Source organism: Phyllostomus discolor, chromosome 12 (assembly GCF_004126475.2).
Source record: "Phyllostomus discolor isolate MPI-MPIP mPhyDis1 chromosome 12, mPhyDis1.pri.v3, whole genome shotgun sequence".
NCBI classification, from domain to species: Eukaryota; Metazoa; Chordata; class Mammalia; order Chiroptera; family Phyllostomidae; genus Phyllostomus; species Phyllostomus discolor.
The window spans coordinates 65,796,367-65,823,504 of NC_040914.2; the positions used below are offsets into that span (position 1 = coordinate 65,796,367).

Genomic DNA, 27,138 nt, shown 5'->3' on the forward strand with positions numbered 1-27,138 from the left:
TCTCTCCCTTCCTCTCTATCTCCCTGTCTCTCTCTAAAAAAGCAAATGAAAATGTCCTCAGGTGAGGATAAAAAAATAATAACAAAATATCTTATCTTCAGAATACATTTTGCCTGTTGTTTCCAGATAAATGAAATTGTATTGCAAGGCTCTTAACCTGGGATTAATATTTACTTTTAATGCAATCTCTGAACAGATTGTATATAATTACAAAACTGCGTATTATTCATATCTAATATTTCCAAAATTATATGCAACATTGTGCAGTGTTTCTGGGAAGGGTCTATAGTTTTCATTAGACTTTCAAAGAGTGTCCACGACCTCAAAAAGGTCCAGAGCCAGTGCTCTACTGTGTTCCACACAAAATGAACAGCAAGTGTTAACACTGCAGTGTGTCAGGACAGAGGACTTCCAAATCTCATCTGTCGGTGTTTTCGTTCAACTTTGCTCCTCAACCCAGGTACTCATGCTCGTGAGCAGAGCTCTCTTACAAACAGCAAGGCGAACAGGTGGACGCGGATCCCCACCTTTAGCAGCTTGGCTTTCATCGTGGACGTGATGGTGGTGGGATGGATGAACTGGAAGGAAGGGGCAGCATTGTTCGGGTACTGCGCGGGGAACTTCACCAGCACCTTGACACGATGGTTGCCGCAGTGCACGGACACCGTGCAGCTCCTGTCCGCTGCGTCCATCTGCAACGGACAAATCGCAACTGCTCTGGAGACACGGCAGAAAGGCTCTTTAGATGCAAATGGATTTAAATTTGCTAACTGAAGGCTCTTAGTTCCTGAAATCTCCAAAATGAAGGTAGAATCTCTAAAAACAAATTAATTTGGAAGATTTGGACAACTCATTAATTTTAGCACCGATTTATTTTCTTTTCCTTTTTTAAAAAATTCATTTACTTTTTTATTATATTTTTTTCCATTTCTATTTCTCACCCCATATCCTCTCCCACCTCCATCCCACCCCCCAGAATTGAATTAGTAAGTTCAAAGAATTCGGACTTAAAGCTTCATCCTAAAGTTGTGAGATAGACTGAAACATTATTTTGAGAAAGGAAAATAAGGCAGGACGAAGTTAAACACCTGACTCAATTTAAAAAGAACTCCCTGGGAAATCCATAGAAATGGCCGCATTAGTGGCTGCTGGGGCTGGGGAGAGTGGAGAGTGGGGACAGCTGCTAACGGACACAGGGTGTCCTCTGGGATGGTGGAGATGCTCTGGGATTAGACAGTGGCGATAACCGCACAGCCTCGTGAATGCACTGAGAACCACCAAATTATACACTTCAAAGCGGTAAATTGTGGTACATGAATTATACCACAATAATTTTTAAAAAGCACGCCTGGGAAAGGAATCCAGATTTCCTTCTTAGACTATATCACCAGGTATCCGCACTGGTTTCAGCTAGGACAAGGGTGTATAAACTGAGTTGATATAGATAACCAATTAATCTAAGAATCTTTTATCTCTTTCGATTTTTTGCGCTGCCATAGAGCAGACACCTGGAGCACAGTGAAAAGAGCCCTGTGCGTGGGAAATCTGGAGACCTGGGTCCAAACGTTATCTCCTCCACCAAACAGCTGCTGACCTTGGGCAAGTCATTTCTCCTTGTCTCCACTTCCTCATCGGTAAAGTGGGGATAAAAAGCATTGTCGAAGAGTTGTTTTAAAGGCCGAATGAGATAATTTGTAAGTGTGAATATCCACGCCTACTGTTAACTGAATCTCGGCAAAAGAAAAACTAATTAAGTTTTCAAACTCCTTTATAGAGAAAGAGACAATTCTCGGAAGCAAAGAATTTCAATATCTACCCAAAAGGAAAAGAGTAAACCTCTCCATGTGTGAAGTGAACAAAGAGGTTTGGTCACTTACTACAGATTCTTACTATGAATCTAAAGCATCAAAGATATAACTGGCTTTAAGGGAAGACTGGACAACAAAGCACAAAAAGCCCTGATGAGTCAGGAGGCTTGGCCTCCAAACTCAGCCCTGCCATTAACGTCACCAGGCACCTGCCAGATCACTGAGCCTTCCCGGATCTAAGTATCTTCACAGACAGTAAAAGGGGGTGTCGGAGCATCTAAGATTTTAAGAAACGTGCGCATCAGTTAGTCCCTTCGATCGTCTTATGAGAAGGTAACATGGTTAGAAAAAAATATCTGCATTTGTAAAACATTGGTTTCTTTAGAAAATCTAGGAAATAAAAAATAGAGACTTCTCTGTTAGAGCAGCAAAGCTATTTGTTAGCCAGAACCATAGCTGAAATAGTCCCTTCTCCCAACAACTGCCATCTGCGTGAGAGACGACCATTCATTAAGCTCAGAGTACCTCCACGTTGACATTCCGGATCTGCACATTGATCAGGGAGAACTCCTGTTGCAGAGTCTGAGGCAGTCCTGGTTGATCCGATTTCCTCTCTTCCAGCAGATTGCTCAGGGGGTCTTCCCTTAAGACTAGCAAGAGAGAGAGGTTCAATCGTTAGCAAGCATCTTCAATACTTGCATCAGAGCACAGCTCTCAGGTACCTTCCGCAGCTCTGGACTGCATAGAGGGCACCTCCCCTAAAACATCAGTGCAGCCAATTACCTTCTTCCTCTCCGTGGCTTGAGCTGTGCTGGTGATCTGTGTCTTGAGCGTGAAGGATCTTCTCTGGTTCCGGCAGAAGAGAAATGCCCTCGATGAACTCATCAACACCATCTAATATGTCATTCGCACAAAGCTGCAACAAAGGGTAGAAGGTCTAGGTCTAGAGAGGCCGGTAGAAACGGTTGTCGAATGTGGTTAGAGTTCTGACTTAAAAATGGGAACCACAAAGGATAGATTAGTCAGACAAAAACCTGATACAATCAATACAGGTTTTATCCATTGCCAACTCTCCCTGGCTAAATATACAGAGGAATAGACTCTATTATTCTACCCTGGAATTTTTCATCCTGTTCATAGTTTACGCAAGCCTCAGAAAACATTATTTTAAATTCTAAGCCTTGATAGAGTTATTCAGTGAACCCAAAAAATATCATAACCTTCAGAGCATTTAGAGCAAATGGTACTTTTTGGAGCAAATAGATTTAAAAGGCAGTAAGGTGATGCTAATTGACCAAAATGCTCAAGAATGGCTTCGTGCTACTGCTGTGGGGAAGGCAATACCAGTGACACACGGGTCCTGCCTTCAGAAATGCAGCCACCAGATGAGAAGACAGAACCCTGAGATGAGGCAGAGCAAAGCAGTTCATACTAGGGACCATGTGGTTCATATAAAAAACAGATACCACCGACGGGGCACAAATCAGAAAAGGCTTCATAGAACAGGTGTCACTGACGGATGTGGAAGGCTCTCAGCACTGGGTGAACTTCCTAGCCCATTTAGAAGACAAAGAAATGAAGCCCACAGGCCATTTGCTCAGTTTGCTCCGTCTTATACCAGAACAGGAGAAGAAAAGACATTCAGGTTTTTCAGCCTTTAAGTGCTGAATACTGAAGTTGGTTTGAAGACCTCAAAGCCTCAGTGTGGCACCCACAAGCCACTGGGCCAACCAGCAAGTATGTAGTAAATGCCTATCCAGTATCCTCTAACTTCCACAAATACCACATTTTGTATTTTTTTTAAGCTTGCACTGTATTCGGTTATATTCCTCCACAACAGCAATGAATACATACCCTCTGCATCTGGGAATCCACCCGCCACATTCTCAAGGTCTGATCTCGGGACCATGTAACCAGCTGGTAGTCCTTGGACCCTAGAAATCACCAAATAAAAATCCTGGAAATTTTTCTGGATTCAATGACAATTTTGCTGCGGGTTGCAATGGAGTGAGAGTCACTCATTCATCCATCCATTCAACAAATATTTATTGAACATCTATACGCCAGGCACTGTGCTAGCCACTAGGACTGTAGCATGGATACAATCATCTCTGTCTTTATAGATCTCACATTGCAATGGTAGAAATAGACAAGCAAATAAATATATAATAACATTTCTGGCAGTGACAGTGTTATTAAAAAAACCACAGCATAAGACTGATGGGGGAGCTATTTTTAGACAGGACTCCCTGAGGAAGTCACATCTGAGCAGAAACCTAAATGAAGTGAAATAATAACTGGCAAATTAGCAGGTGAAGAGTGATGCAGGGGTTTAATGTCACATTAAACTTTCACCTCCACAAATGTTCTTCTTTTATATGCTCCAGAGGAGCTGGGGATGAATACAATTTTTGTAAAATGAATTGTTTTAAATGCATCATGACATCTTACTGTTTAAAATAATTTTTGGTAAAAAGATACACACATCTCTTTACAAAATAAATCTTTAACGTTCTGAATTGACCAAATTATATTTTCACATATCAGGCCCGGTCAAAGGGACGTTATTCTGAAAGGCTCAGAGTGCTTTATGAAGGATCAGGACACGTCAGGTCTAGATCTAGAATCTCCTTCATGGCATCTTCAGGGGGCAAAGAATTCAGAACCAATTTCACCCAATTCCATCTTTGCTCCCCCTAATTCCCTCATTTTACAGATGGGGAAACTGAGGAAACAGAGACCACGGTCTACCCAAGGTAACAGGGGGAGTGAGGGACAAAAGTCCCTTTCCTTCTCTGTCACGATAACACTCAGCCCATGTTTTACCACGTCCCTGTGCAAACCAAGCAAGACAGAAATGACTCTGAGCTACTGCCTGTTATGAGTCCCATCATCTAGACTCAAGTTCATAGCGACAATTTTCTGATTCCCCATCCAGCCGGCCTCTTTTCGTGTCCCTGACTTTGAAGAAAAGTTATACTTAAGTCCTTTCTAAACCCAACTCCTCTACTTGTGCCTTCGGCCCTATTCCTTCTCATTTCCAAGGACCCTTGCTGTCCCACACACTCCCTTTCCGGTGTCTTCTCCTTGCCTTCAAACAGAGAGGCCAACAGCCTCCGCCAGTCAACCTAGTCTACTCCTTGCCTTTGGAGGCTCCTTCACTCACAAAACCAGCCCTGCTGCCTTTGTTTAGCTACTTACAAGCTGGCTTCTTTCCTCAACCTGGCTCTGGAACTCTCTTAAAGGTTATGTGGCTTCCTCTGTGCACAATTAAGTGCTGTTCCCTACTCTGCATGTTAACCCTTCAGCAATACCTGAAGCCAAGGGCTGCCACCTCCCTCACGAGGCCCCCTCTTCCCTTGGCCACAACGTTCAGATTCTCTTCCACCTCTCTGTGCGCTCCTGCATCGCAGTGAGAGCCAAAATCAAAGCTGTAGGTGGTCCAATCAAAACAAAGAAGATACGGCCATAAAAATAAAAAGTCAAACACAAGAACACATGAAGGATGATTACACCTACAAAAGGTAAAAAAAAACAAGCAAATCTGAACAATTTTGAGGAATGCAAAAATGGGTGGTAAAAGTAAAAAGATAAAAACAAATCACTATAGAAGAAGCATTAGGATAGTGTTTACTTCTGAAGAAAGAGAGGGGATTGTAATCAGAAAGCTTTTGGAGTTCCAACATGTTCTCCTTCTTGACCTTGGCTGTGGTTACATGGATTTTCACATTATAATTATTTTTTTAACTGTATGTGTTTTATGCAATTTTCTAGACGAATGATGTATTTCATAATAAAAAGGAATTTAACAAAACACCTATAACTTGTACTCAAAACTTCACTACTGGCCAGACAGTCCCAATTTCCCCAACTCATCCCATTGGCATATAGACATAGATAACTGAAAATTGGTTACTAAACACTTTTCATTTCTATCCAAAGCTACAGTGCAACCTCTCCCTGCCAGACAGGGGGGCAATGACATCATCTGTTCATTAGGGCAAAATGCACGAGGATAAGTTGAAAGTCAAAGTCATGCATGCAAATTAATGGGTAAAGACCAAGCAGCCTCATGTTTCTAGAAGCAAGAGAGATTACGGAAATAAAGATAAAAAAACTAAGAGGATGATCAAAAGAGTCCTTTCAAAAACAACCCTGGGTGTCAACAATTTAAAAAAATGACTTACTGGCTATTATTAAAAAAAATCCTGGAAGAGGTTTGTGAGCGTCACAAACAAGCTAGGGTCAGAAGGTGGCTGCTCTCACCCCAGGTCTCTGACCCAGAGACCTCTCCCGGGCTCCAGACAAGTCACACCGCTCCACTGCCCGGCTTTCCTTCTATGATATGGAAAGACCAAGAAATACTCTTCTGTAAAGCATTTAGAGAGCATGGCAGGAAGATCTCAAGAAAAGAGAGGCTGCAACTAAATCCGTAAGGTGAGTTGGCGGAGAAACGGAGGCTGAGGGCTTTCTAACTCCCATGGGACTTCTGACCCTGCATTAACGAGGGCCGGCTGATTAAGCTGCAGTAACAAACAACCCCACATCTCAGCAGCTTTACAGTGAGGACGTCATGCTCAGTCTGTATCTCTACCGTCTACCTCATCCTCACTCCTGACCGGAGCATTTCCACCTGCAGTTTCACCAGCTGCCGCGGCAGAGGCAATAACAGCATGTAATTGCACACTGGTGGTTAATACTTCAACCCAGAAGAGACCACATGATGTTTCACGTTTTGTGTTCAAAGCACGTCATTTGACCAAACTTATCTTCAAGGGGATGGGAGGTAAAACACTACGGTGTGTCTGTGATGAGACCAGTACCATGTGGTGGGCAGTGATGACCTCGGGTCTCCCTCGCCAACAGAGTGGGAACAGTGACCCCAGAGTGTTCAGCCCTAGAAATGATCCAACAGCACGTCTATCAATTCCATGTAGACCTGTTCCACAAGGGGAGAGACTACACTGTACCTAAGAGAAGGGGAGGAAACTCGGGAGAAGAATCACAGCCCACACACCGCATTACTCACCTGTGAGTAAAGGTGGCAGACCCCTGATTCTCTCACTCCTATAACCCAGACCTGTTTCAACACCCTCCTGACTAGATCACACAGCCGCCCCTCACGGAGCACTGTTGAACGGGGCTCAGAAGAACATCAGGCGGCGGTCCTAGCGCGCACTCACCTTCCTTCTGCTTCCTCCACTGGAACTCCAGAACCACATCATCGTGCCCCACAAACGTATGGACTGGGGTGTTCAAGTCAAAGACATTCCACAAGAGAAGACTGTTCTCCCTCCGCAGCTGGGGAACCATCACGGTCACTAACCCATTGCTGAAAGGCTGCAGCAAGAAAGGGAAAAGCGGGTGATTATTCCAGGGAATACTGTGTCAGTAACTAAGTTGGAATTCCTTCCTAAAACAAATGGGATGGAAGGAAGGTCCCAGTCCAACTGGGGAAAATTTTTCCAATTACCTTAAGTTGACCATCACATCGACTTTTTCTTTTTATTTGCTTCTGGGAGGGACCACAGCAAGTAAAAAAAAAAAATTAAGCTAAGCCAAATACTTGAGGAACTTTAAAAATCTTTAAAATAAGCAAATGACTCTCTTGCACAAACTGTTTCACATCCCAGCACACAGCTCCCTCTATGAATTATTGAGAGCTTTCGTGGCGTGTGCATGCAAGACACCCTCGGGGAAAGCCCAGAGCAGCAAGCAATATTCCTGTCTGGTGGAGATGCATCAGGGGCATACCATCCACCTGAGGCATAACCTCCCCACAGCCCCCAATACCGCAGCTATTCAACAAAACCCTTCCAGTTAGTTTGAGGTCGGACGAGTTTTCTTACCAACACCCAATCTGCTGGGTAGCTAAGGAGCCCGCCTGATTGATAATTAGACACTGTTCTTTAAGGAATAAACCATCACCACCTAGGAGCGTGTTTATCAACACCTCCTCTCCTGGCAGCACTCCTGGACTTCTCTGTTTATTTTTTTAAAGCAAACATGTTAATCCAGAGGAGTGTTTCAATTCACAAGAACAACCAGAGCATTATGCTAAGTGAAATAAGCCAGTCATAGAAAGACAAGCACCATATGATTTTACTCATATGTGGAATCTAATGAAAAAAAGAACTAACAAGAAAAACAGAGACAGATCCATAGATAGAGAGCAGGCTGACAGCTGTTGGGGGTGGGGGGAGAGGGGTTAGGAGCTGGGAGGGGGGTGAAGGGATTGAGCAAAAAAAGACAAAAAAAAAGAACATCTGTTGCTGGTAAGCGTTCCCAGATGCAAAAGCTACTTAATACCCAAACTGTCCTCTGTGCTCTGCAAGGCCCCAGGGGGCATGCTCCTTAATGTGCAAAGGCAGCTTCCTCAGCCCTGGGCTCCCTTTCAAACTGACACTAGGGAAACGCATTACCTCTGATCAGCAGCTATCAAACTGTCAACAGAGCAATTGTTTGGAGGTTGACTACACCCCTATATTTGTAGCATTTTGTGGTTTATAATATACGATTTTTTCAAAAGGAAGGCATATTGTGCGTGTACTAAGTAAGTGCCACTGAATCACTCACTTTAAAATGGTGGCTTTTATCACAATTAAAAAAAGAAGGCATCGTGAAAATTATTATTCCTATCTTACAAAGGAGAAAACCACTGCTCGAAAACATCAAGTTGTTTGCCCAAGGCCACACAAATATTAAATGTCTCACTGCAGCATTATTCACAATAGCCAAGATATAGAAACAACTTAAGTGTCCATCAATGGATGAATGAATAACAATGTGGGGGTGGTGTGTGCATGTGTGTGTGTGTATATATATGTGTGTATATATGTGTGTGGAGTATTGTTCAGCCATGAGAAAGAAGGAAATACTGCCACGTACCACAATGGAGATGAACCTTGAGGGCAGTATGCTAAGTGAAATAAGTCAGAGAAAGACAAATACTGTGCGCTGTCACTTACATGTGGAATCTGAAAAAGCTGAACTCAGCTCTGGCTGGGCAGAGCTCAGTTGCTCAGAGCACTGTCCCGATCTGCCACAGCTGCACAAGGTTCAATTCCCGCCAGGGCACGTACAAAAATCAACCAAGTGATGCATAAATGTGTGGAGCAACAAACTGATAATGTTTCTCTCTCCCTTTCCCTCCCTCCTCTCTTTTTCTAAAATCAATAAATAAAAATTTTTTTAAAAAGCTGAACTCAAAGAAACAGCAAGTGGAACAGCAGTTGCCAGGGCTGAGGGGTGAGAAAGAAGAAATGGTGGCAAGAGGGTACAAACTTCCAGTTACATGATCAAGTTCGGGGGCTCTAACATACAGTCTAGTGACTAAACACAACAACACCGTATTATATACCTGACAGTTGATGAGGAACAGTAATGATGTGATGGAGGTGTTAGCTACTGCTAAGGCAGTAATTGTTTTGCCACATGTATCCGATCAACACGTTGTACATTTGGAGCTTACACAACGCCACATGTCAATCATAGCTCGGGAAAGCTGGGGGAAAAAAATTAAGTGGCATTGCTGGGCCCCAAACCCAGGTCTTCTGAATCTAAAGCCAAAGCTCTTCCCACCACAATCCATTGACCACAAGCCCTCAGCCCTCTGCTTCCATCTGGCCCTCCTCCTCTGCCGTTAGGGACCACCTTCACACTGCCTAGCTTCCCAGTCTAGCTATGGTGAGCAATGCTAGTACAGATTCCTACCCAACATTCCAAGGGCAAATTTTTAACTGCAATTAGATAACACCTTTTATGCCAACATGACCACCTTTTGTCCCACCCCTAAATCAAGAAAGAAAGAGAAAACAGCCTCATAAAGTAAGAAAGAAATGGCCCTTGGGCCCTTGAGCCTAGACCGAAGTCCCCCAGCATGAGACAGGGGTCACACTCACAGTGTATCTGGCCTTCCACACAGGCACCTGGCAAGGGAGAATATTGAGGTATTTCCGAGGCTGGCGGTAATCCCAGAACTGGAAGAAAGAAAGCAGGATAACTGTGAAATAAATGCCACTAAAAAGCTCAACCACTGCCCTGACTGGTGTGGCTCACTCAGTTTGATGGGCATCATCCCACACAGCAAAAAGTCACCAGTTTGACTCCCACTCAGGGCACATGCCTGGATTCAGGTTTGGTTTCCAGTTAGGGTATATACAAGATGTAGCTGATCAATGTTTCTCTCTCATACTGATGCTTCTCTCCCTCCTTTCCTCCCCCTCTAAAAATTAATAAATAAAATCTCTTTAAAAATAAACTCAATTATTAAAATAAGAACTCAATGTGTTTTGTCCTCTGAGGCAGAGGCCCCAACCCCCTGGCAGCAGAGCGGTGACAGTCTGTGGCCTGTTAGGAACCCGGCCGCACAGCAGGAGGTGAGTGGCAGGTGAGCGAGCTAATGAACAGGTCCCTGGTACCAAAAAGGTTAGGGACCGCTGCCCTAAAGGTGCATTTCCGCAGTGCACTTCAGTTAGCCCCCACAGCCACACTACTGTGACAGAGACAAAGAAAACCTCCATTTCCAGTTTACAAACTTTACAGGAGAACTTCCGGACTTCAAGAGGACCACCCTTGGGGCAGATCCCTGCCAGCCTGCCTGTTAAACAAGATTCTAGCCGAAAGGTGAGAGTGACATGTTTTCAACCTGTATCACTTTTATACCGACTGGGGTAATTTAACCAATAACAACAGCTGGAATTGTACTGACTACTTACTGCACTTCAGACAAATACTTAAAGTTTGTTATCCCATTAAATCATTACAACAACCCTATAATGGGTGTTGTGAATCTTTTTTGCATATGGAGAAGCTAAACTACTAAACCATGTAACTTTCCCAAGGTCACACAGGAAAAAGGTGGCTATGTGACAGTCTGCATGCCCACCAACCACTCACACTCACATTCATTCACCCACTCCTACAGGAAAGTTGTAGAACTTGAAGTTGCACTTGCACAAAGGTGAGCCAGATACAACTCTACCTTAGAGGTGCCTATGCTCTCAACAGAGAGACAAATACACTTAGAGTCCGAGTACTTGTCACGAAAGCCCAAGGTGGCGGTGCACCGAAGGCAGGAGGGCCAAGGCCGAAACTCTGAACTATTAAGGTATTAAGAAATTATTTTCACCCTGGCTGGTGAGCTCAGTTGATTAGAGTATCTTCCCTGAGTGCCAAAGCCATGGGTTTTGGGCACATACAATCCACAGTCAGGGTACATACAAGAATGAACAATGAATGCATCAATAAGTGGAACAAATCAATTTCTCTCTCTCTCTCAAGTTATTAAAAATTATTTTCAAAAACATGCCCTGGCTGGTGTGGCTCAGTGGACTGAGCACGGGCCTGCAGACCAAAAGGTTGTTGGTTCAATTCCCAGTCAGGGCACATGACTGGGTTGTGGGCCAGGTCCCTAGCTGGGGGCACACGAGAGGCAACTGATCGATGTATCTCTCTCACACATTGATGTTTCTCTCCCTCCCTTCCCCCACCTCTAAATCTGGAAAAGTTTGGTAGTTTCTTTAAAAGTTAAACACACACCCACTCCAAGACCCAGCAATCCCACTCCTACACATTTGTCTTAGAAAACTGAAAATTTCTACTCACAAAAAAGTCTATACATGCCTGGTTACAGCAGCTCTATTTACAACCACCAAAAACTGGAAACAGCCCAAATGTCATCCAGTGGGTCAACAGATAATAAAGTGCAGTATAAGAGGTATAAGAATCATTGATTCTTAAAACAACTTGGACAAATCTTAAAGATGTCATGCTGAATGAAAGAAATCAACCTCAAAAAGTTACATACTGCACAATTCCATTTTAATGACATTCTCAAAAGAACAAAAACTACAGAGATGGAGAACAGACCATGGTTGGCAGAAGTCGGGTTGGAGGAGGGTGCGACTGTTTACAGGGGTGGCATGCGGTAATTCTGGTTCTTCTGACAACTCTTTTTTGCCAAATTCAGGCCCCATGTTCAAAGTTAAAAAATTGTTCAAAGATGTCTTTTCCCTCTATACTACTTCTGAGTTTCCCAGATGGCTACAGGGTAAACTATAACTTGCTCCCTCAACTTACAAAAGAAGGGAAACTAGAAATAATTAGGTATGCTTGGAATTCTACAGATTTTTAATTAGTCCATTACAATGCTTTCCTACTATCAAGTCCATATGTGAAAAACTAGCAAATAAAAGAGAAGTTCAACCTCCCCTAGTTAATTATCTACAAGTACAACAGTGTTACTATGAATGCATTTCAGTTGTTGGCTTTTCAGGTTAGAAAGAAGTACATCTGTGTTCATTTACAGAGACTGGCATGACAATTAGCAAAATTAATCTTTAGTTTTTAAAGGTTAGGGGTATGGGGACAAAAATTCAAATCTAAAACAAACAAACAAAAAAACCACTTCTGGCACATAAATGTAAATTACAATCCTAGGAGATTTATAAACCTCAAGACAGAAGCTAACTTCTAAGCCGTAGTACAGGATTCTAGTTTTGCTAACCAAACCAAAAAGTATATGCCTATTTGAATAAAACAAAGCATTAAATTAATGATGCTGAAGCACAAAATTGCTAGGCCAATTTCTGTGGTCCAATCTCTTGTCCTTCCGGGCAGAGACCTGACCACAAGGAGGAATGTGGAGCAAGGCTGACCCTGTGCGCTGCATCCTTTCGGATAAAGAGGCACATCACATCCCCCAGTCAAAAGAAAAACAAACAGCGAGAAACACTACACTCTGAAATAAACCAAAAATAATAGGGTCGCCAAAACACATAAAACCTCCAGCATTTCCTATAAGTTAGAGACTCTAATGAAACAACTCTGTTCCTGACTTCTGCAACGCTGATGTCTGAAGATGTCATAATTTTGCCGATAAAAGAATCACGTGGAGAAAACTGCTGGTTTTCCACCCCCGAGAGACTAATCATAAACTTGGTAACCTTAACAAGTCTGTGGGCTTTTCTCCTTTACATATACACTTGTTGTGGGGTTTGGGGGATTTGTTTGTTTGTTTGTTTTTGTTTTGTTTTTTTGCTGAGCCAGTCCTTCTGAAATCTGACTTCCTGGCAACTGCTTTGCCAGTAAACGTCTTTTCCTTGAAAAGCTTTTGTTTCTGACTTCCTTTTGCAACGGGAAAGGAACAAAGTCCAAGAGCCACATCAGATATATGCTATCAGATACATGCTACTACCTCACTCCTGCTGGTCTACTTAGCCAGGTTTACTTGCTCAGCTCCCCAAGATGCACATGAACCCCTGAAACCCCTGAAACACACGCATAATGCTAACATCCTGTAGCTTTCCTTCAGAGGACAGTGCTGTCTCCCCAACACAGCTCCCCAACACAGCTCCCCAACTTCCCCAATGGGGTACCACTCACCTTGACAGAATTGTCTTGACTGGAGGTAGCAAGAATGTGCTCGCTGTCTGGGTGCCAGTCCAGGCCATGGATTTTGGAGAGGTGGGCCGCTAGATATTCCACTGCCGTGCTGGGTTTCTGCAAAGGATCAGCACTGAGCGTTGGCGATTTAGGAAAAACTCACTGAATGTCTACCATGTAACAGTCTGCTGGGTGCTAAGTGGGAGTACAAAACTACTACAGATACTGTCTCTATTTTTAAAAAGCCACTGTTTTGTTTTTTTTTTTACAACAAACAACAATACTTATCCAGCTCTCCTTCACACATGCTCTGTATAGGGGCCTGGGAACCTGACTTCTTCCTGTTCCAGCCCCTGCGTGGCTTCAATGAAGGACAGGAGATAATGGGTGCTTTTGCCCTTCAGTATCTCAGTCCGTAATTCTTGCTTCCCTTCCTCACAATCACCTAAGAAGAGGGACTGTGACATCCAAACAGATGCAACCTCAATCCTATGGCTAAAAGTACCAATATTAATGAGACCTAGCCCCTTAAAGAGAATGAAAACCCATCTCAAAAGAAAACAATATACGATTAATAAGCATATATAAAATGAACAAACTCAAAAGGAAACCTCAGAAAAAGGCATTAAAACATTAAAAGAGCCCTGGTTGGCATGGCTCAGTGGACTGAGTGCCAGCCTGCAAACAAAAGGGTCGCCGGTTCGATACCCAGTCAGGCACGTGCCTGGGTTGTGGGCCAGGTCCCCAGTAGGGGCGCACAAGAGGCAACCACACATCGATGTTTCTCTCCATTTCTTCCTCCCTTCCCCTCTCTAAAAGTAAATAAATAAAATCTTGAAAAAAATTAAAAGATATTTTAATTTATCAAATTAGAAGATATCTGTAAATAATAATGCAGTGAGTCTGCATTTATCACTGAGAGTGTACATATAAAATACCACAACCTTTTTGGGGATAAAATTTGACAATTTTTATCAAGAGACTTGAAATTTTCCTTTCTTAAGGGAATAGTCCAAACTCACAAAAAGCTTTAGACACAAAAGATGCTCATCTTGGTGTTATATGGAACACCAGAAAACCAGAAAAAAATACAAATAGTAAGTGGGGAATAATGAAAATTTTTAAATCAATTATAATACAGCTATCCAATACAATATATGTAGTCATTAAAAGTTATACTTGGAAAAATGAAAAAAAAAAACAGTTATATTTAGGGATTATAGCATGAGGAAATGCATCTTGTAATATATTAAATGAAAAAGTATACATAACTATGTATGTGATAGGATAAACCATGGTAAAAAAGAAAAAAAAGGCAGAATAAAATAAAATATCAAATGTTAGCATCTAGCCCTGGCTGGTGTGGCTCAGTGGACTGAGTGCCGGCCTGGGAACTGAAAGGTCGCCAGTCGGATTCCCGTTCAGGGCACGTGCCTGGGCTGCAGGCCAAGAGCCTGGCTGGGGGCGTGCGAGAGGCCACCAATGGCTGTTTCTCACAGATCAGTGTTTCTCTCCCTTCTCTACCTCCTTTCCCTCCCTTCTTTTGAAAAATAAATAAATAAAATATAAAAAAGAAATGTTACCATTTGTCTCTGGGTAATAGGACTATGAATGATTTTTATTTTCTCTTTTATATTTGCTATAAAGAGCATGTACTACTTCTACAATTAACATTAGTCTCTGAGGGGAAAAAATTAATCTCTGAGGTTAAAGAGTACAGTCTCCAGAACCAACCTCCCTGAGTTAAATCCTAGCAACAACTGTGCCTCAGTTTACTCATCTGTATAATATGGATAAAAATAGTACCTACTTTAAAGACTAGTTATAAAGAGAAACAAGCCAATACACACAAGTTCTTAAAACAATGTCTGTGCCTAATAAATGCTTAGTAAGCGTCGGTACTGTCAGTCTCACAGGAGTCTGGATAAAATCCTGCAGTACCACTGATACTGCACTTTGCAGAGTCTCTGAGGCTTGCTGCCGCCGGTGCTGCTGTGACTCCAGAAAGGGCCAGAGAAGTAAAACCAGCAAGGCTTACAATCCGTCTGAGCAGACGTCCTATGTATTAACAGCCACAAATGAAGTTAAAACCTTTTAAACAAAATAGATAAAAGGCTTGCTGAGGGTGATCAGTGGACCAATGAGAAGAGTGGGAGGGGAGAGTCTGGCGGTGTGTACTGCAAGATAAGGAACACTGGTAGCATTCTGAAAAACAGGCCCTGACAGAGTTCCTCTGCCTATGACTCTGAACACAGTCTGCAGCAAACAGGGATGCACGACAACTGACCACACGTTTTATTTAAGCCATTTACTATATTTAAATACTATGCTAGTATTTAAAAGGAAAAGGAATAAAATCAATTGCCAAATTAAGAAATAAAGAGGATAGAAGAATGGCTATTACAGCCCTGGCTGGAGTGGCTCAGTGGATTGAGTGCGGCTACAAACCAAAAAGGTTGCCATTTTGATTATAAAATTACCTTCTCACTAAGAGCTGCCTGAGGCTTAGTGAAAGCTACCTTAGTGAAGGCTTCAGCCAGCACGCCGCATTCCCAGCAGGTGCTGGCACCCAGCGCAGCAGACCCCCAGCCTCTGCTGCACTTCCCCGTCTGCTCTACAACTGGAAGACTTTACTCCCTGCTAGCAGGGAAAGGGAGCAGGGCAGCCAGAAACAAAACCGAGACTTTCCAGTCAACACTCGAGTTGGGACAGTCCCTGAACACGTTTCAGGAAAACGCAAAAGTGGATTCTCCTCACGATGGCTTAGGATCTCCAGTTGGGGATCTCCAGCGCTAGGGTTTCACAAAGCAGGAAGCAGTACTTAGACCCCAGATCTCACAGAAGCCGACTGCTCTACGCACTATTACCCAATCATCTGGCAGTTAGATTCGGCGGTGGCCCTTTCCCTGCATCATTACTGTCACTGATGTCACATACTCTCCATTACAATGGCCATTTAGGGCCCTGCACCTCTTTCATGCTTGTCAGTCACCCGAGCTGCTGCAGGGAGAATACGGGGTCTGCAGGCTCTTTTGAGGCTGGTAGGACAGCGAGGCTTCTAAGGGAGGGTTTATTTATACAGCTGAGTACTCCGTGCCTCAGTGACTTATACCAGAGACATCAGGGTGGCATATGTCCTAGAACAACTAGTTTTCACTTTGCAGTCCGGGGCAGTCGACCATCCTAGCATAGTGTCAGGCCCCCCAGGCTTGCCCTCCTCAACGATACACTCACTATCACCACCTTTAAAAATAAGGAAATGGAGGCTTGGAGAAGTTTAGTGACTCACCTGATATCACACTTAGGAGGCAGCAAATGGGGCTAACTTCAGTCAGGCCAAGCTCACTTTCTCACCCACTGATCCTAACGCCTCACTCCCCCATCTTCCTTCAACACCAGTTGGACCAGGAAGCAAATGTCGTCTGGGACTGTGATCTTAACACGGCAGTTGGCCGTGCTGCACAGGGCACCCTAGACTTTCAAGACAGGTCCTGCTGCTCACAACACCCCCTTCGTACCCTCTGGGAGCGATTAAAGGCCAACTGGGGGGAAAAGAGAGACTACTCACCCGCTTGTCCCATATCCGTACATCCCCATCGTGACTGGTGGCAAGGCAATTAGCATTTTTTTTATTCCACTTGACCTGTGAGGCACCGGCTGCAAAGAGAACCAGGGGAAGGAAGCTGCTGCTCTCAACACCTTCGGAACCAGAGGGGCAGCACATCCGGCGCGCTGGATAATGAGCTCTGGTTGAAACACGCACAGAACCCTTCACGTTTCTGTAACTGCACCAACTCTACCACGAAGTGAAAAAAAAGCCAACAAAATCAATGAATTAAATAATACCTGGGAACAGGATCAGAGTCGGCTAATTGAGGACATAACTTCCTTGAGAAAAAAATCTACAGGTTACCTCCAAGAGGAATGAACAGAAAATGCAGCTTCTCAGAGAGAAGCTAAACGTGGCTGGTTGGTAACTCGACTCATCACACAACCTGGCCTTTATCATCTCCAGTGACCACACTTGAACTTCCAACCATAGGTGGAAGCTCAGCTCAATGCCTGCTCCTACCTTTTTTTGTTTTGTTTTGTTCTGTGTTGGTTTTCAGAAACAGTCTTGAAAAACAAGCCCACAGCTGAAGCTCTGATGAAAATAAGCCCCAGTGCTGCCCAATTCTGCCCTCAGAGAGTTATATGCACCCCTCCCCTCCTCCCCATCTGTGGACAGACATGGCTGCTGGCCCTGCATTGAATCAGGGATAAGAAACACCCAGGCCCTGTGTGGACACCGGCCTTTCCCACTCTGCAAACACAAAGAACAACAGTGACAAAGAGTTACTACTCAAGAGAGGGGGCACGATATAAGATGACAGAAGAGGTTGAGAAATGTGGAAAACTGGGATGTAACAGCAACTATAGCTGACTCTTAAAAAACAATCAAGTTAATTTAAACCAGAACCAAGCAACGGTCCTCCTTCCCACCTGTTGTTATTCTGGCTCAGATAATACATGATATTTCTGCTTTGACAAGCTCTGCCTTGGGGGGATTGTTTATTATTGGGGACACCACAGCAGATCTGGGCTTTGCAAAGCAACCTGATCCAAGAAGTCTGGGGAGCATGAAAGACAAAAACAAGACTCAGAATCTAACAGGAAACAGAGTCAAGGCCCAAGACTTATCTTTGCTTCGTTTTGGTGAAGGTATTTGTCCTTTTTGTTGTGTTTTTTCCCTTGAGACAGAGGGCATAAGTCATCTAAAAATAAGTGGTGGAGACCCTTATAATGAAGAAAGGGAGTGTATTACTTAGTAGACCAGGGTGTTTTGTTTTGGTTTTTTGTAAGAAAGTAGTATCAGCTAGAGAATGAGTAACAAGAACCTGCTTCATCTCCACGTGACAGTAACTTGAAAAGTTCCAAGAAAAGCTCTGGCCAGATGGCTCAGTTGGTTGGACCGTCATCCATAAACCAAAAGGCTGCAGGTGATCCCAGGTTAGGGGTTAGGATCACATACCGAGGTTGCAGGTTTGATCCCCGATCAGGGTGCGTATGGGAGGAAGCTGATCAATGCCTCTCTCTATCTCTCTCACTCTCCTTTCCTTTCTCTCCAAATCAGCAAACATATCCTTGGGTGAGGATTAAAAAAAAAAGTTCCAAGAAAATACTTCTCCCAGTGGGATCTGTCAGGCCAGGGAGCCGCCCAGAGATTCTTGGAGCCCCCTCATTCACCCTGCTATACTAGGATCGCAACATCAGGGTCACACAGAGGTCCCAGACTATGAGTTCTCACACAGACAGCACTCGGGAGCACTCATGGACCTATCCTTACTGACTCCCCACTCTGAAGAGAGCTCCCAGAGAGTTGGGGGTCACAGATTTGGGGAGCAGCAGTATCCAACGCTGCACCTCTCAGGGCATATTGGATGGGGCTAGCAAAGGTCTACAAGGCTCTCAGGTGCCTCTTCTCTCCCAGAGCAGCTCTACCACCACTGAGGAACCTCACTTAGGTACAAAAGTGAAAGAAGTCTCCCACTTCTATTTGTCAGAAGGACCTATAACAGAAAAGGAGACAATTCAAACACGTGGGTTGAAAAAAAGAACAACTTTTGTTTTTATGGTTCCTCTATAACCAATCTAACTTAGAAATTATTAAGTGGAAATTACAAAGTCAGAGGAATGTAATCAAGCATTTACAGACCATGTGTATTTTTATTCAGTTGGATGTCTTCTGCAACCATCTGTGGACTATTCTATGTCTGAGCTCATAAGTGCCTAAGGTGGGGCGTGGTGGGGGGGCACCAGATCTATAGAATTGTTAAGCCCTTAGCATAGAGACGCAGGGGCTTGAGTCCACTTAAACATTTACAGAGCATCCCCTCGGGTCATGCTGACCTTGGTGTATAGTACTGAAGCAGAGAGACATGGTCCCTAATCTCACAGAACAGATAATCTAGCCCTTAGATGAGGAGCTGTGGGGGTAGAGGGGAAAAGAGAAGAATCATGTAATCATTTTGGAGCAAATAGCAAATGGGAATTCAAATGTAACAAGAAGGTACAAAGGAGCAAGCAGGGTTTGAGAGACAGATAATATACGTTTTTATCAAGGATGCCACAATGTGACGCTGATGACTGGGCTCCATCACTCCGAGGAAGGGGCACCAGTTCTACACGCGGCTCCGACTCTCGGGACCCAGTGGGAACACTCCGCGACAGCCCCGGCGCAGAATCCCAACAGCAGCCCATTCCAGCTGAGCAGCGAAAACAGGAAGCCCAGAAAGTAATTTCAAAGACTCAGTGTGTCCATATAAAACGACACCGTGGAGACACAATCAGCATCATCTAGATTGTGGGAAACACCACCAGACAACACCACTGGTTTCTTCAATAAACAAACTGCAGAAAAAGAAAAAACAAACCAAAAAAGGAGAGAGGGAGAAGAACACTACTGATTAAAAAAGATGGGAAATATATCAATCATTTACAAGTACAGACTTTACTTGGATTCTGATCTAAATAATTGTTTAAAAAAAAAAACAGAGTGACTTGGGAAATCTGAATACTGCTTAAAATGTATGATGATAATAAAGAGCTATTATTAATATTTTAGATAGTTATAAGTTTTTAAAAGAGATTCCTCTCTTGCAAAAAGAATACTAAAATATTTGTTGATGAAATAATAGGATAACCTGGGATTTGCTTCAAAAATAATCCCAAAGAGAATAGGATGAGAGGTGGGACTGGGGATGGAGATAAAAATGAAAATAAGATTGACAGTATGTTGACAACTGTTGATGCTGGATGATGAACACAAGGCACTTTATTTTATTCTATTTTATATACATTTGAAATTTTCCCATATAAGAGTTTAAAAACAAATCAATTTGGTTTTGTCTTTGTACTGTGAAGTAAGTTCCTGACCACAATCAACAGCACTCTAACTTCTCAGAGCAGCCTGAAGCAAGCCCCTTGCAATATGGGGTTCACAATTTCACTTAGCCCTGATGAACCGTGGGGCGTAGTAGGGCAGTCCATGTGAGAGCAAGAATGGAAGGGAAAGAAACAAAGACAAGCTGGGGGGGAGAATACACTCACCTACAGCAGACAGTGCAATGGCAGGTTTCCTTGTGTCTCTGAAATATAAAAGTCCGAAGTCAAATGCCCAATTCACATGCCACCACCCACCTGGTGCTTTTCACCCTCTGCACTTTCCTTTCAGTAGGTACTTGGATTTCAGTGGGAATGTGAAGGCCTTAAAAAGAGCATAAAAGGAAGCTTCTCTCCTGCACTGTCCCATAGACTGAAAGGTTGTGGGTTCGATTCCTGGTCAGGGCACATACCCAGGTTGCAGATTCAATCCCTGGTGGACATGCATACAAAAAGACAACCAATCGAAGTTTCTCTCTCACGTCAATGTTTCTCTCTCTCCCTTTCTCTCTCCCTTTCTTTTTCTCTAAAAGCAATGGAAAAATGTCCTCAGGTGAGGAATACATACATACAGGGAAAGGGAAAGGGAAAGGGAAAGGGAAAGGGAAAGGGAAAGGGAAAGGGAAGGGGAGGGAGGGGGAAGAAAGGAAGAAAGAAAAGGGAGGGAGGGAGAAAGAAAAGAAGCGTGTCTCCCTCCATAGATAGAGGGAAAGAAGGAAGAGAGGGAGGGAGAACGGAAGGGAAGGAGGGAAGAAGCTTGTCTCCCTCCAGGCAGATGAACTTTGTCAGTCACTTCTATCGAGGCTGAGTTTGAATTTCAAATCATACAGTTGTATCCACAGAAAATGAATTACATGATTCAGCATGGCTTGGGTGACCCCAATGTAGGAGCAGAAAAGCCAAAGGAATACCTTCCTGACGTCATTTCTCCTAATGGAACAAGGGGACAGTCTTGGATGCATAACTGCAAGAACCTTCCCAAGAGCATTTCAAAGGTAGAATAAAAAACTACTTTGGTCCTGGCTGCTGTGGCTCAGTGGATTGAGTAAGGGCCTCTGAACCAAAGGGTCGCTGGTTCGATTCCCGGTCAGGGCACATGCCTGGGTTGTAGTCCAGGTTCCCAGTTGGGGAAGCACAAAAGGCCACCACACATTGATGTTTCTCTCTCTCTCTTTCTCCTTCCCTTGCCCTCTCTCTAAAAATAAATAAATAAAATCTTAAAAAATAATAATAAAACTAATCTGATGTTCATAATAGCCAAGAGGGAGAAGCAACCCAACTGTCCATTGACTGCTAACTGGATAAACAACGTGTCACTACACAACATAATAATATTAGGCCTTAAAAATCAAGGAAATCAGCCCTGGCTGGCGTAGCTCAGTGGATTGAGCGCGGGCTGGGAACCAAAGTGTCCCAGGTTCGATTCCCAGCCAGGGTACATGCCTGGGTTGCAGGCCATAAACCCCAGCAACCGCACACTGATGTTTCTCTCTCTCTCTATATCTATCTCCCTCCCTTCCCTCTCTAAAAATAAATCAATAAAATCTTAAAAAAAAATCAAGGAAATCCTATCACTTGATGCAACGTAGATGCAAGCTTAGAGACATTAAGCGTAATGTCTTTAAGCTTAAGATGAAGCTTAAAGACATTACGCTAAGTCAAAAAAATGTCAGTCACAGAAGGACAAATATTGTCCGATTCCATAGAATGGTGGTTGCCAGGAGCTGGGGAAGTTAAGAAATTGGAAGCTGCTATTTAATGAGTACAAAGTTTTAGCTTTGCACAATGAGAAAGTTCTGGAAACCTATTGCACAACAATATGAATATACTTAACACTATTTATTATACACTTAAAAATGGTGAAGGTGGTAAATTTTGTTTTGTTTTATAACCACGATTAAAAAAAAGAAAAACCTACTCCTGGCCCTGACTGGTGTGGCTCAGTGGGTTGGGCGTCATCCTGCAAACTGAAAGCTGCTTGTTTGATACCCGGTCAGGGCACATGCTTGGGATGCAGGGCAGGTCTCCCGCTGGGGGTGTACGAGAAGCCACTGATCAATGTTTCTCTCCCTCTCTTTCTACCTCCCTTCCCCTCTCTCTAAAAATAAATAAATAAATTTAAACCCTACTCCTAGATACAACAGAAGACTCTTGGAGAGGCTCTCCCTACAAATGGTAAAATGACAAAATTGGGCAGCACCCCAGGGCTGGGAGGGCCAGACAAGGCAAATCTGCAGCTTATACTTACTATTTAGAAAACCTGAAAAGGAATCTCACTTCAGTGTCTTTTAATCTTTAAACTATGAAAACAATTGTTTCGAGGTTAGACAGAGGAATTGTTTCGAGGTTAGGTAGTAATCTGGGGGTTCTGTTTCTTTAAGAGCTTCTCGCTTCCATTTCCTTGGATTTTGTGTTCCCTTCCTCCGTCTGGTGCTGCACCAATCTTCATGGAATGCAGGCGAAATCAGCTATACACACCCTTACTTTCCCTGGTCTGTCAGGTTTGTCACACCTCAACACCTGGCTTGTCTTCTACCTGCAGTCCACCTTTCAGTGTCAAATACCACAGAACCACTGCCATCTGGGAGCAGAGCAGCCTTGTGAGGGGAAAAAGTGTCCCATCTGGGGGACTCCATGATACCCTCCAGTCAGTCACCCCTAACTTTTATGGTAAAGGGAATTTGTTCTACAGAGGGAGAGGGGAATAGACGTTTATTAAGAATTTACAAGAGACTCATAGATAGAGAGCAGGCTGACAGCTCTGGGCAGAGGGTAGGGGGTTGGAGGGATCAAGCAAAAATAAAAAAAAGAGAGAAAGAATTCATGGATGTGGACAACAGGGTGGTGATTGTGGAGGAGGGGTGGAAGTAGATGTAGGTATGGGGAGAAATAAATGGTAATGGAAAAAAGATAATAACAAATGTTTTAAATTTAAACTTAAATTTTAAAAAAAAAGGAATTTACAAGGTGCCGGACCCTGGGCTGGTGTGCTTTACCCCATGAAGAAAACACTACCAGGTGGCTCCCAGCCCCTCTGACGATGGGAAAGTGAAGCTTCACAAAGAGCTAAGCAGATGTGTCTCGTAGCACTGCCTGCTGTGGCACGTGTGTGTCTGCGCCCATCAAGACTCCACCCCCACCCCCCTACCCCGCTCATCACATGCCACTTCAGCAAACTGCAGCCTGACTTCCGAATGCCAGCACCCACGTTCTTTGCTGAAGGAGTCCCCCTGGCTGCTGAAGCCCATGACGAAGTCCGTTCTGCAAACCATCATGACAGGACTGAAGTGCCAGAGCATTAAGGCCCCTGGGGACAACCAATGACTGATAGGGAACAGCACCCCCACTCCGTTAGCTCTCAGGGTGGGACGCCTCTGGGGAGGAAGTTTTACATGAGCACCTAGCAGTCCCCAGTAAGACTCGCCTGCTCACAGCAGTATACACGGCAGTACACACGGACAATGCACCCTCTGTGTGTGGCCTTCCCTGCCCCGTCTCTTCTCCACCCCTATGGCATTTCTCTCACCCCCTAAATGATGTTTCTGTGAAGTGTCCTCGTCTCAGGGTCTGCATCTGAGACACCTGTTCTCTGAACCAAAGCTACCAAACCGTCCCACAACCATGTGGTTGTGCCTCTTAAATGCTCTTACTTGATATCCCAGATGTAGATGTAGGTGTCCACAGAGCTGGTAACGAGGAGATCGGGTTCAAACACTGCCCAGTCCAAGTCGCTGGGAACACAGAAACGAACAGAATAATGCAGAGAAAAAAATTTAGAGTCTGGCTCCAAAGCACTAGCAGGTTTAATCTCCGGGCAGGGGTGTCCAACCTGTAGGCATCTCTAGGCCACACTGGAAGAAGAGCTGTGTTGGACTACACATTAAATACACTGTGATGTGTAATCACAAAAAAAGCCTCATAATGTTTTAAGTAAATTTATGACTTTTGTGTTGGGCTGCATTCACGGCCATCTTGGGCTGCATGCGGCCCGCAGGCCGCAGGTTGGACACCCCTGTGTGGCTTCAGAAAGTCACTGTTAATGGGTCTCTTAACACGTTTACACTGGAAATCTCCAAAGTTCTTCGGGAATGAACAAGACTCAACTGAGCTCCGAAAGAAACTTTCCGGTCCTTCCCCTTGTCATCTCCAGCTACATTACATGTGCTCCCAAAAAAGAAATGGAGCATTTCAACTTAAAACATGCACACACGTGCATGCGAACACACATGTAGGCATAAATTGTACAGACAAAACAAAGGAAAATTTTTGACTTTTCACTTTCTAAATCAGACTCAACCACAGGTAGGCTGAGTAAACCCAATACCTCTTAAAGCAGTGGTGGCAAACTGCCATGTTGCCAGACAGCTTTCAAGGAGGGCAAGGAGGCTCTGGTCCCCCTGCTCACGCCCTCGTTCCTAGAAAGGCAGTCACTCCATGGAGAGTTGGCACAGGCAGGGGGTCTACCCTTCCCCGTCACTTCTTAGGGCCCCTTTACCACCCTGCACTCCCTGCTGCTACTTTCCAGAACAAGCTTTCCCCACCCAGAAACGGGGACTCAGGGAACAGGTAGATCAAGGAACACTCCAGAGCCAACTGGAGGGCCACGCGTGAAAGGCAACCGTGTAGCTGGATGACGGGCTGTGACTCAGGAGCTCTGTGTGGAGGCTCAGCTGCAGAGGAAGGGCAAAGGGCTGGCCCCTGACGTCTGCTCCTGGGCACCGCCCACTGTGGCCTGAGGGGTTCTGCTGGCATGATTTCATCTCCCTCCTGTGGCAAAATGGGCCCTAATCCTTGCTCTGTACCTGTCCAAGTATTTTCTGGGATCAGGATTAACACTGCATGGCTGCTGGTTCCTAAATGCCAGCTGTTCTTCACTGTGAAAGCCATCACCTCCATATAAGCTAATGACCTAAGAGCCACCCAGGGCCAACATAACAGGGAGAGCCAAGCTGGGGGAGGAGGTGGTGTTTCCATTTCACACCCCAAAGGACTATGGCAAAGCGAGACGGCCCGGGGAGCTGTGGAGGGCTGGTGCCTACCTGATTACTCGCGTGTGGCCTTGTAAGGTTGTGCCAACTTCCCCGCTGCCGTCTTTCCACTTATAGAGGTCGACTCGCTGGTTACTCTGAGAAGAAACAAGGGAAAGAAGGCAGCAGGCTGCACGTCAGAAGATACGCTCTCCCCGCACTCTGCCGAAGGCCAAGAGAGTGAAGCCATGTGGAGACCAACCTGCAGGGCGAAGATCCTACGGACTAAGCATGTGAGTTACGGGTAACGGAGATGTCCCCAGACCTCGAGAGGAACCTGCTCTGCCTTCTGAGGATCACACGTCACACACCTCTCTCTCCAGCTGCTGTCACACCAGATTTTTTTAGCTTACTCTTCCCATTATCAAGTGCCTAAAGTGGATCTACCACGCGTTAAAAACACAGATGCACAAGGAAGGAAACAGAAACACAACCAAAAGGGTGCCCTAGAAAGCAAAGTTATACAAGACTCCTTAAAATAGGCCTATATCAAATTTCATAAAGACTTAAGCAGAAGGTCATAGAGAAAATGGGCCAGAAGAAAGAAAAACTACAGTAGGAAAAAGGAAGGGGAAAAAAGCTTTGATCAAACTATATTTCACTTAAAAATAAAAATCAGCAAAGACTCCTTTACTATCACGAGTTTATGAAACGCACGGATAGTGAATAAAGATTACTGAAAGACAAGTAGGTTTAATAATTTCCATAGTGATAGGTATATCACTGATAGGTAAATTTTCAAGTTTGCTCAGAGTCAGATGGATGTACAACCTTTTGAGATTTTTATCCTGAAATGCCTGACCACAATTCTAAATCAATAGGAACCCTGTGAAAGGATTAGGATTCAAAATAGCTTCCAGCCCTGGCTGGTGTAGCTCAGTGGATTGGGCACCGGCCTGAGAACTGAAAGGTCACTGATTCGATTCCTAGTGGGCACATGCCTGGGCTACTGGCCAGGTCTCCAGTTAGGAGCATGTGAGAGGCAACTCATAGATGTTTCTCTGGCACTTTGATGTTTCTTCTCCCTTCCCCTCTCTCCATAAATAAATAATTAAAATCAGAAGTTCAAAATAAGAAATTCCCCTCATTTATAACATTCCCAAAGGGTCTGCTAGTGGCGGTCTCTGAACCAGGCACCATAACAAACCACTCTGCACCTTCCCACCACACAATACATTGGATGTCATCATCCACATCTCATATAAATGAGGCAGTAAGTTGAACTGCATTAAAATTAAATATCAAACTATATTTGGGGATTATAAAGAAAGTGAATAGACAACCTGCAGTACTAGAGAAAATATTTACAAATCATATACTTAATGAGTGTCTAATACCAAAAGCATATAAAAAACAATTACAACTCAAAAGCAAAAAAAACAAACAACCTAATGCAAAAATGGGCAGAAGACTAGTATAGATATTTCTAAAAATATATCTAGATAGCTAGCTAGCTAGCTACAGAGTGATCAATAGATATTAAGGAGGGGAGAAAATACAAGATATGCAAATGGCCTACAAGTGAATGAAAAGATGCTCAGGCATTAGGGAAATGCACATCAAAACCACAGTGAGGTACCATTTGACACCCATGAGGATGGCTATAATTTAATTTAAAAAAAAAAATAAAACAGCAAATAGTAAATTTTGGTGACAGTGTGGGGAAACTGGGACCCTTGCGCACCACTGGCGGGACTGCAAACAGTTCAGTCACGGTAACAACCAGTTTCATGAGTCCTCAAAAAATTAAACGTACTTACCACATGACCCTGCAACTCTGCTTCTAGGCACACACCAAGAAGAACTGGAAACAAGTCCTCAAAAAAAAGTATGGGGGCACACATGTTCATAGCAGACTACTCACAAAAGCCAGCCCAAAAGTCTGTCAGTGGATGAATATATAAACAAAATTCGATCTACCCATAAAATGGACTGCTCTTCAGCCATAAAAGAGTGGAGTGCTGATACAACATGGACAGAGAAGCCAGACACAAAAG

The 27,138-nt window shown here is 44.0% G+C and overlaps 1 protein-coding gene across 5 annotated transcripts in view; it reads right to left on the reverse strand.

Moving 5' to 3' along the window:
• Nucleotides 1-27,138, reverse strand: part of WDR59 (WD repeat domain 59) — an 81,031-nt gene that overhangs the window by 32,583 nt on the left and 21,310 nt on the right. For 4 of the 5 annotated variants that reach the window (XR_004900063.1, XM_028501762.2, XM_028501761.2 and 1 more), the window contains exons 4-14: nt 25,154-25,239; nt 23,765-23,845; nt 20,283-20,320; nt 16,762-16,850; nt 13,194-13,310; nt 9,710-9,787; nt 6,992-7,148; nt 3,663-3,742; nt 2,592-2,724; nt 2,334-2,458; nt 528-692 (exon numbers count right to left, since the gene is read on the reverse strand). Coding sequence is in view for 4 of the 5 variants with exons in the window: in XM_028501762.2 (XP_028357563.1) it covers nt 528-692; nt 2,334-2,458; nt 2,592-2,724; nt 3,663-3,742; nt 6,992-7,148; nt 9,710-9,787; nt 13,194-13,310; nt 16,762-16,850; nt 20,283-20,320; nt 23,765-23,845; nt 25,154-25,239 (1,149 nt within the window). In the remaining variant the exon portion in view is untranslated. The remainder of the gene's footprint in view (nt 1-527; nt 693-2,333; nt 2,459-2,591; nt 2,725-3,662; nt 3,743-6,991; nt 7,149-9,709; nt 9,788-13,193; nt 13,311-16,761; nt 16,851-20,282; nt 20,321-23,764; nt 23,846-25,153; nt 25,240-27,138) is intronic. The other variant, XM_036012217.1, reaches the window with a different exon arrangement.